Raw genomic sequence first — 10534 nt, 5'->3', positions numbered from 1 at the left:
TAAAAACATGAACAAAATAGTAGATTTCCTGGAAAAAAAACTCTTCCAACTCCATGGACACTGAGATACTGAAATACAGGTGATGAAGGCAGACTCTAATTTCTACCTTTTGCTAAGAGTAGAATAGAATAGAATAGAATAGAATAGAATAGAATAGAATAGAATAGAATAGAATAGAATAGAATAGAATAGAATAGAATAGAATAGGAGTAGAGTAGAGTAGAGTAGAGTAGACCAGACCAGGTTGGAAAAGACTGTTGAGATTATCACATCCAACCTACTATCGAACACCACCTAATCAACTAAACCATAGCACCAAGCGCCTCATCCAGTCTCTTCTTTAACACCTTCAGTGATGGTAACTCCACCACCTCCCTGGGCAGCACATTCCAATGGCCAATTTCTGTGAAGAACTTCTTCCTAACATCCAGCCTAAACCTCACCTGGTGCAGCTTGAGACTGTGTCCTCTTGTTCTGGTGCTGGTGGCCTGGGAGAAGAGACCAACCCCCACCTGGCTACAACCTCCCTTTAGGCAGATGTAGACAGCAAGAAGGCCTCCTCTATGCCTCCTCCTCTCTAGGCTAAGTAACCCCAGCTCCCTCAGCCTCTCCTCATAGGGCTTGTGTTCCAAACCCCTCCCCAGCTTTTTTGCACTTTTCTGGACTCGTTCCAGCAACTCAACCTCCTTCCTAAACTGAGGGGCCCAGAACTGGACACAGTACTCCAGGTGTGGCCTAACCAGTGCAGTGTACAGTGACAGAATAACTTCCCTGCTCCTGCCGGCCACACTATTTTTGATGCAGGCCAGGATGCCATTGGCCCTTTTGGCTGCCTGGGCACCCTGCTGGCTCATGTTCAGCCTACTCTCAACCAGTACCCCCAGGTCCCTCTCTGCCTGGCTGCTCTCCAGCCACTCTGACCCCAGCCTGTAGCACTGCATGGGGTTGTTATTGCCAATGTGCAGAACCTGGCACTTAGATGTGTTCAGTCTCCTGCCCTTGGACTCTGCCCATCTGTCCAGCCTGTCGAGGTCCCTCTGCAGAGCCTCTCCCACCCTCTAACAGATCAGCATCTGCCCCCAGCTTGATATCATCTATAAATTTACTGATGATGGACTCAATGCCCTCATTCAGATCATCAGTGAAGATACTGAGCAGGATGGGACCCAGCCCTGATCCCTGGGGGACTCCACTAGTGACTGGCTGCCAGCTGGATGTGGCACCATTCACCACCACTCTCTGGGCTTGGCCCTCCAGCCAGTTCCTAACCCAGCTCAGAGTGCTGCTGTCCAAGCCATGGGCTCACAGCTTGGCCAGGAATTTGCTGTGGGGGACAGTGTCAAAGGCCTTGCTGAAGTCCAGGTAGACTACATCCAGAGCCTGTCCCACATCCACCAGGCAGGTCTCAGCTTAGTAGGCTTAGTTCAAGATCACAAACGCTTCAAGTTTTCAAGCTGCTGTAACATTTACTCCTGAGCCTCTACACAGATACAACCGCAGGAACTTCAGTTGAAACACACCAGCTCTGAAATCTGCTTCAGTAATAGAACTTTTAAACAAATCTCTCTTACATCTAAGCCATGCATGTGCAAAACTTCACTCCTGATTCTCTTGGCTCAAATTCTTCCTGATGTAGTCCCACGAACAGGGCTCAGGGGTAGCAACGGAGCAGAAAGGACCGGGAATGCAGAGGTAGGAAATACCTTCGGCGAGTGAATTGACCTTAGCCACAGCTGTTTGTGCTTTGCCTTCAGGGCTGTTTTAAATGTTTCTAGCAATGGAGTTCAGCCTCTTTCATATACAATACAAATAACGTCCTCCCCGGAGGTAAGGTCCCGGCCCTCCCGACCAAACACACCGGAGCTATCGGACTGCCGGCGGCCCCTGCTGAGGGACCCTGGGGCTTCCCCTGCCATTGTCTCGCCCTCTGGCCGGGTGCTGCCGGCCAAAGGAGTCGTCCGCAGCTCGCCCGGGCACCTCGCCGGCACTGACAGCTCGGGCCGAGGCCGCCGCGCCCGTCCCCGCGCCGCACGCCGGACGGTGCCCGCGCCGCACGCCGGCCCGTACTCGCGCCGCACGCCGGCCCGTACTCGCGCCCCACGCCGGCCCGCTCCCGCGCCGCACGCCGGCCCGCTCCCGCGCCCCACGCCGGCCCGTACTCGCGCCGCACGCCGGCCCGCGCCCGCGCCGCACGCCGGCCCGTGCCCGCCCCGGCCGCCGCTGGCCCGGCGCGAGTTTCCGGTGGGACTTTGTGCCGCGGCGTTTTCCTTCCCCCCTCCGCCTCGGCCCGGCCCGGCCCGGCGGTGGCGGTTTCCCAGCGGCACATGCAGTCGCGGGTGCTGTGCCTGGGCGGCGGGGCCGGGGGCCCCGCGGCCCGCAGGGTCCGCCTGCTCCTGCGGCAGGTGATGGGCGGCGGCGCGGCCGCGACGCGGTCCGGCCGTCTGGAGGTCAGGGCGCTGCACAGCTCAGGTAATGCCCCCTTGCCCCCGGTGTGGCCCGGCCTGCGCCTCCCTGCAGCCTTCCCTGCGGTTCCTTTGCCCCGGCCGCTCCCGAGGCTCTGACACCCAGCCCGGGAGGGTGGGCAGCCCCGCTGAGGGCGGCCCGGGGGCAGGTCACCGCCTTGTGGCCTGCTGCTCTGTCCAGATTGTGCTGCTGGCTCTGCTTCCTCGTACGGTCCTGGACGTGAACGTTGCGCGAGTGGAAACAGCAGAACGATGTCACAGGCTTGCAGGGATGCTTAGTGTGGCTTTCCACAGATTTGTTTCAAAGTGCTTCACCCGCGGCTAAGTAAGGAGCAGCCCCCTGGCCTGTACCTGTGAGAATTGCTTTTCTCCATCAAGTGGCACCTGACCATCTTGTGGTGCTGCCTGTTTCTGCGTTGCTTGGCTTTGTCCTTTCGCTAAGGGAAAGCAGTATCTACCTGAGGGGTTGTCAAGGTTGTAGACAGGCGGATGTTGGTCTCTTCTCCCAGGCAGCCAGTACCAGAACAAGAGGACACAGTCTCAGGCTGCACCAGGGGAGGTTCAGGTTGGATGTTAGGAAGAAGTTCTATACAGAGAGAGTGATTGCCCATTGGAATGGGCTGCCCGGGGAGGTGGTGGAGTCGCCATCATTGGAGGTGTTCAGGAGGAGACTTGCTGGGGTGCTTGGTGCCATGGGTTAGCTGTTTAGGTGGGTTGGATTGGTTGATGGGTTGGATGTGATGATCTTGAGGGTCTCTTCCAACCTGGTTTGGTTTATTCTAAATAAAGGTTTATTCAAGGCATGTGTGAGCGTGCCTGCAGCATACGGCAATGAGATGGGATGGGGGTTTGACCTTGAGCTTGCATATGCTAAGAAGGATGACCTGAACTGTCCTGGAGTGTCCTCTGCTGACCCTTGAGACGGATGACAGGCCAGAGCAGAAGTGGTGTTTGGAAATGGTGACATGTGGCTGTGGTAGCTAGCACTTTCCTGGATGAATGCCCAAAGCAACAAACCTACTGAACAGGGAAGGAGTGGTGAGCAGCTGTAAATCAGGGAGATAGAATGACAACAAATGGTTCTGATGGTAGGGTACTGGCTAAAGCTCTTAATTACACTCTCTTTTTAACCACTTATCTCAAATGTTAGTGCTTTCTAAAAAGCTGTGTTTCTTTCTTAGTGGGCCAGGTTATTTGTTTAAATGCTTTAAGTGTTCTGTAAGTATTTAGTTTTTCACAGTATCACTAAGGTATCTCAAAAAGGAAGCCTCCCAGGGGAGGTTTAGGCTAGGGGTTAGGAAGAAGTTCTACACAGAGAGAGTGATTGCCCATTGGAATGGGCTGCCTGGGGAGGTGGTGGAGTCACCATCATTGGAAGTATTCAGGAGGAGACTTGATAGGGTGCTTGGTTGCATGGTTTAGTTGATTAGGTGGTGTTGGATGATAGGTTGGACACAATGATCTTGTTCAACATCTTTGTGGGTGCCATGGACAGTGGCATTGAGTGCACCCTCAGCAAGTTTGCTGAGGACACCAAGCTGTGTGGTGCAGCAGACACGCTGGAGGGAAGGGAGGCCATCCAGAGGGACCTTGACAGGCTAGAGAGGTGGGCACAAGCCAACCTCATGAAGTTCAATAAGAGCAAGTGCAGGGTCCTGCATCTGGGTGGAGGCAATCCCAGGCACAAGTCCAGGCTGGGCAGTGAGTGGCTGGAAAGCAGCCCTGAGGAGAGAGACTTGGGGGTGCTGGTGGACAGGAAGCTCAGCGTGAGCTCTCAGTGTGCACTTGCAGCCCACAAAGCCAATCAGATCCTGGGCTGCATCAGGAGAAGTGTGGCCAGCAGGTCAAGGGAGGTGATCCTCCCCCTCTACTCAGCTCTGGGGAGACCCCACCTGCAGTACTGCCTCCAGTTCTGGAGCCCCTATTCCAAGAGGGATGTGGAGGTGCTGGAAGGTGTCCAGAGAAGAGCCCCAAGGATGATCAGAGGGCTGGAGCACCTCTCCTGTGAGGACAGACTGAAGGAGTTGGGGCTGTTCAGTCTGCAGAAGAGAAGGCTCCCAGGTGACCTAACAGTGCCCTTCCAGTATCTGAAGGGGGCCTACAGGAAGGCTGGGGAAGGACTTCTCAGGATGTCAGGTAGTGATAGGACTAGGGGGAATGGAATGAAGCTGGAGGTGGGGAGATTCAGGCTGGATGTGAGGAGGAAGTTCTTCGCCATGAGAGTGGTGAAGCCCTGGAATGGGTTGTCCAGGGAGGTGGTTGGGGCCCTGTCCCTGGAGGTGTTTAAGCCCAGGCTGGATGAGGCTGTGGCCAGCCTGATGTAGTGTGGGGTGTCCCTGCCCATGTCAGGGGGGTTGGAACTGGATGATCCTTGTGGTCCCTTCCAACCCTGACTGATACTATGATACTATGATCTTGAAGGTCTCTTCCAACCTGGCCTGGTCTATTCTATTCTATTCCTTTGAGGAACTGTAAAATCCTATAAAGAATTTTTAAATAAGAAATATTTTATTTGCTTAAAGTACTGAAAAGGAGAAGGGTTACTTATCTTAAACCAAAGGGGACAAATAAACAACATGGGAAACAAACACCTGAAGAAGGTCGCTCAGCGCTTTTCAGCCCTTAGTTTGGGTGGGTATCTTTAAGAACAAGAAGAAATTCAGCCAAATGAAACGATGGCAAATTCAGTATTGCTAAAAATACTTCATCATTTCCATGGGCTGCAGAATGTAACTGAGTGTAGCTTAGCAATACTCATGAATACATTGTATGTGTATGTGGTGGGTTTAGGTATATGAATAGTAGGAGTATCCCCAGTTACAGTCAGTGATGATGATAGTTTTAGCAGAAAGATTTAAATATCAAAGGTCTAGTAATTAACAAAGGTCTTGTAGTCTTTTAAAGGCAGGCTACCTGGAGTCCTGTGTCCAGTTCTGGGACCCTCAGTTTAGGAAAGATTTTGAGTTGCTGGAAGGTGTTCAGAGAAGGGCAACAAAGCTGGGGAGGGGTTTGGAGCACAGCCCTGTGAGGAGAGGCTGAGGGAGCTGGGGTTGTTTAGCCTGCAGAAGAGGAGGCTCAGGGGAGACCTTGCTGTCTACAACTCCCTCAAGGGAGGTTGTAGCCAGGTGAGGGTTGGTTTCTTCTCCCAGGCAACCTGTGACAGAACAAGAGGACACAGTCTCAAACTGTGCCAGTGGAGGTTTAGGCTGGGTGTTAGGAAGAAGTTCTTCCCAGGACAACTGATTGGCCATTGGAATGTGCTGCCCAGGGAGGTGGTGGAGTCACCATCACTGGAGGTGTTTAGGAAGAGACTGGATGGGGTGCTTGGTGCCATGGTTTAGTTGATCAGATGGTGTTGGGTGATAGGTTGGGCTCCATAATCTCAAAGGTCTTTTCCAACCTGGTTAATCCTGTCCGTATCCTGTCCGTATCCTGTCCCTATCCTGTCCCTATCCTGTCCCTATCCTATCCTATCCTATCCTATCCTATCCTATCCTATCCTATCCTATCCTATCCTATCCTATCCTATCCTATCCTATCCTATCCTATCCTATCCTATCCTTATCCTGTGCTGTCCTCATTCTATCCTGTCCCTATCCTATCCTATATCCATGAGACACTATTAGGGATAGTTGCCCTCCCAGCACCTGAAACATTCATTACAGTGCTTCCTGTGAATTTGGGACCTTGATACGAGGAATACTGCTTGTTTTGTTGTTGTTCTTTTAATGTTTTGAAGATGACTCCATGTGTTCTTGGCAGAGCTATCACTCCCTTCAAGTTACTGAAGTTACAAAGAGGTGGTCTGAAATGTGTGCAGTACATGGGTTTGGGTTTTTTTTTATGCAGCTGCTGTAATTTTCAGTCTTGTAAGCAGTGTTGAGCTTGCACGTCTCTTCCCTGCTGATAAAAATATTTCTGTGAAGCCTGGAAGCTTTTTACAGTCAAGTAAACAGCAAATTGTTGTCTGCCCAGTAATTTGGATCTGACATCCCTGCCAGATTGGATTTACTGGCTGTTATGGTACCTTTTAAGTGCAAGGGAGAAAGTGTTAGAATAGAACAGAATAGAATAGAATAGACCAGACCAGGTTGGAAGAGACCTTCAAGATCATCGCGTCCAACCTATTATCCAATCCACCTAATCAACTAAACCATGCAACCAAGCACCCTGTCAAGTCTCCTCCTGAACACCTCCAGTGATGGTGACTCCACCACCTCCCCGGGCAGTCCATTCCAATGGGCAATCACTCTCTCTGTGTAAAACTTCATCCTGACCTCCAGCGTGAACTTCCCCTGGCACATCCTGAGACTGTGTCCTCTTGTTCAGTATTTGAACCCACCAACTCCTTAAAGCGTCTCTGTGTGTTCCACCAGTTTAATTATATTGCAAACAAATAAATGTCAGTGAAGGTCAGCCTAGATGACCTTTAGAAGTCCCTTCAAACCAAAGCCATTCTACGAAGGGAGTTACACAGAACTTCACCTGTTCAGCTCAGACTGGTCTATTCTATTCTATTCTATTCCATTCTATTCTAAAACAATAACTCATCACAAATAACTGCAGTTACTCTGCAAGCAAATGTCGCCAAGAGGGCCAATGGCATCCTGGCCTGCATTAGGAATAGTGTGGCCAGCAGGAGCAGGGAAGGCATTCTGCCCCTGTACTCTGCACTGGTTAGGCTGCACCTTGAGTCCTGTGTCCAGTTCTGGGCCCCTCAGTTTAAGAAGGACATTGAGACACTTGAACGTGTCCAGAGCAGGGCAACAAGGCTGGGGAGAGGCCTTGAGCACAGCCCTATGAGAAGAGGCTGAGGGAGCTGGGATTGTTTAGCCTGGAGAAGAGGAGGCTCAGAGGTGACCTCATTGCCCTCTACAACTACCTAAGGGGTGGTTGTGGCCGGGAGGGTGTTGGTCTCTTCTCCCAGGCAACCAGTATCAGAACAAGAGGACACAGTCTCAAGCTGCGCCAGGGTAGGTTTAGGCTGGAGGTTAGAAAGAAGCTCTACACAGAGAGAGTGATTGCCCATTGGAATGGGCTGCCTGGGGAGGTGGTGGAGTCACCATCCCTGGAGGTGTTCAAGAGGGGATTGGACGTGGCACTTGGTGCCATGGTCTAGTCATGGGGTCTGTGTTGATAGGTTGGACTTGATGATCCTCGAGGTCTCTTCCAACCTAAGTTATACTGTGATACTGTGATACTGTGATTCTTTTCAGGTTTTTTGGAAGGGACCCTGAAGCCTGCATTTAAAATTAACCCCACACAACATGTGTTACTAGAAATTAAGTTTCCCTTTAAATGACGTTGTGCAGCCCAAAATCCTTCCTGGATGTTCCATTACCCTTTAGTCACTCAGTGCCTCTGTTTTTCACTGCTGAGATCTCCATGAAGCTTGACCACTAGATAGTTCCAGTAGAATAGAATCAAATCGAATCGAATAGAATTAACCAGGTTGGAAGAGACCTTCAAGATCATCGTGTCCAACCTATCATCCAACACCACCTAATCAACTAAACCATGCAACCAAGCACCCTGTCAAGTCTCCTCCTGAACACCTCCAATGATGATGACTCCACCACCTCCCCAGGCAGCCCATTCCAATGGGCAATCACTCTCTCTGTGTAAAACTTCATCCTGACCTCCAGCGTGAACTTCCCCTGGCACATCCTGAGACTGTGTCCTCTTGTTCTGGTGCTGGTTGCCTGGAAGAAGAGACCAACCTCTGCTTGTCTACAATCCCCCTTAAGGTAGTTGTAGAGAGCAGTAAGGTCTCCCCTGAGCCTCCTCCTCTCCAGGCTAAGCAACCCCAGCTCCCTCAGCCTCTCCTCATAGGGCTTGCTTGATTTTGTCCTGCTATATGTGAAGGAGCCATGCTTTGCTTTTCAGGTCTGTGTGTGTACAGCAAGTATGGCTTGTTGGTGCACTGGGGACTGTGGAGGAACTGGTGGTTGCTCCCAGGCAGCCAGCACCAGAACAAGAGGACACAGTCTCAAGCTGCACCAGGGGAGGTTAAGGCTGGAGGTTAGGAAGAAGTTCTACACAGAGAGAGTGATTGCCCATTGGAATGGGCTGCCTGGGGAGGTGGTGGAGTTGCCGTTACTGGAGGTGTTCATGAGGAGACTTGACAGGGTGCTTGGTTGCATGGTTTAGTTGATTAGGTGGTGTTGGATGATAGGTTGGACACAATGATCTTGAAGGTCTCTTCCAACCTGGTTTATTCTATTCTATTCTATTCTATTCTATTCTATTCTATTCTATTCTATTCTATTCTATTCTATTCTATTCTATTCTATTCTATTCTATTCTATTCTACTGGAACTATCTAGTGGTCAAGCTTCATGGAGATCTCAGCAGTGAAAAACAGAGGCACTGAGTGACTAAAGGGTAATGGAACATCCAGGAAGGATTTTGGGCTGCACAACTTCATTTAAAGGGAAACTTAATTTCTAGTAACACATGTTGTGTGGGGTTAATTTTAAATGCAGGCTTCAGGGTCCCTTCCAAAAAACCTGAAAAGAATCACAGTATCACAGTATCACAGTATAACTTAGGTTGGAAGAGACCTCGAGGATCATCAAGTCCAACCTATCAACACAGACCTCATGACTAGACCATGGCACCAAGTGCCACGTCCAATCCTCTCTTGAACGCCTCCAGGGATGGTGACTCCACCACCTCCCCAGGCAGCCCATTCCAATGGCCAATCACTCTCTCTGTGAAGAACTTCTTTCTAACCTCCAGCTAAACCTTCCCTGGCACAGCTTGAGACTGTGTCCTCTTGTTCTGGTGCTGGTTGCCTGGGAGAAGAGACCAACACCCTCCCGGCCACAACCACCCCTCAGGTAGTTGTAGAGGGCAATGAGGTCACCTCTGAGCCTCCTCTTCTCCAGGCTAAACAATCCCAGCTCCCTCAGCCTCTTCTCATAGGGCTGTGTTCAAGGCCTCTCCCCAGCCTTGTTGCCCTTCTCTGGACACGTTCAAGTGTTTCGATGTCTTTCTTAAACTGAGGGGCCCAGAACTGGACACAGCACTCAAGGTGTGGCCTAACCAGTGCTGAGTCCAGGGGCACAATGACTTCCCTGCTCCTGCTGGCCACACTATTCCTAATGCAGGCCAGGATGCCATTGGCCCTCTTGGCCACATTTGCTTGCAGACTAACTGCAGTTATTTGTGATGAGTTATTGTTTTAGAATAGAATGGAATAGAATAGAATAGAATAGACCAGTCTGAGCTGAACAAGTGAAGTTCTGTGTAACTCCCTTCGTAGAATGGCTTTGGTTTGAAGGGACTTCTAAAGGTCATCTAGGCTGACCTTCACTGACATTTATTTGTTTGCAATATAATTAAACTGGTGGAACACACAGAGATGCTTTAAGGAGTTGGTGGGTTCAAATACTGAATTTGATGAAAACTGAACAGCTGGATGAAGAGAAATCATTGCCTGTCAGATACTACAGGCAAAGCAAGGTCTCTCATGTGCTTTGCTACTCAATGTACAATAGAATAGAATAGAATAGAATAGACCAGGTTGGAAGAGACCTTCAAGATCATCGTGTCCAACCCATCAACCAATCCAACCCACCTAAAAAACTAACCCATGGCACCAAGCACCCTATCAAGTCTCCTCCTGAACACCTCCAATGATGGTGACTCCACCACCTCCCCGGGCAGCCCATTCCAATGGGCAATCTCTCTCTGTATAGAATTTCTCCCTAACATCCATGACATACACTCTGTCACTTGTGTGGACCAAAACATGTGCTGCCTTCATTCACTGTTTTCCACGGTTCTGCCTATCCAGGTTCACTTCTGATGTTTTCAAAAAACCTAGTCATAGTATCATAGTAGTATCATAGGATCAGTCAGGGTTGGAAGGGACCACAAGGATCAGCTAGTTCCAACCCCCCTGCCATGGGTAGGGACACCCCACACTAGATCAGGCTGGCCAGAGCCTCATCCAGCCTGCTCTTAAACACCTCCAGAGATGGGGCCTCAACCACCTCCCTGGACAACCCATTCCAGGGCTTCACCACTCTCATGGGGAAGAACTTCCTCCTAACCTCCAGCCTGAA

The 10534-nt window shown here is 50.7% G+C and overlaps 1 protein-coding gene across 1 annotated transcript in view; it reads left to right on the top strand.

Annotated features, from left to right (window-relative positions):
- Positions 1–2292: 2292 nt before the first annotated feature.
- VWA8 (von Willebrand factor A domain containing 8) overlaps positions 2293–10534 on the top strand; it is a 176475-nt gene continuing 168233 nt past the window's right edge. Inside the window, exon 1 of the mRNA XM_068166488.1 lies at positions 2293–2469. Within this exon, the coding sequence (XP_068022589.1) occupies positions 2325–2469 (145 nt within the window). The 5' untranslated portion in view covers positions 2293–2324. The remainder of the gene's footprint in view (positions 2470–10534) is intronic.

This window comes from Melanerpes formicivorus, unplaced genomic scaffold (assembly GCF_026170545.1).
Source record: "Melanerpes formicivorus ecotype bairdi unplaced genomic scaffold, bMelFor1.0.p_v2 SCAF_101, whole genome shotgun sequence".
Classification (NCBI taxonomy): Eukaryota; Metazoa; Chordata; class Aves; order Piciformes; family Picidae; genus Melanerpes; species Melanerpes formicivorus.
This window is presented reverse-complemented; position numbering and strand designations above follow the sequence as displayed.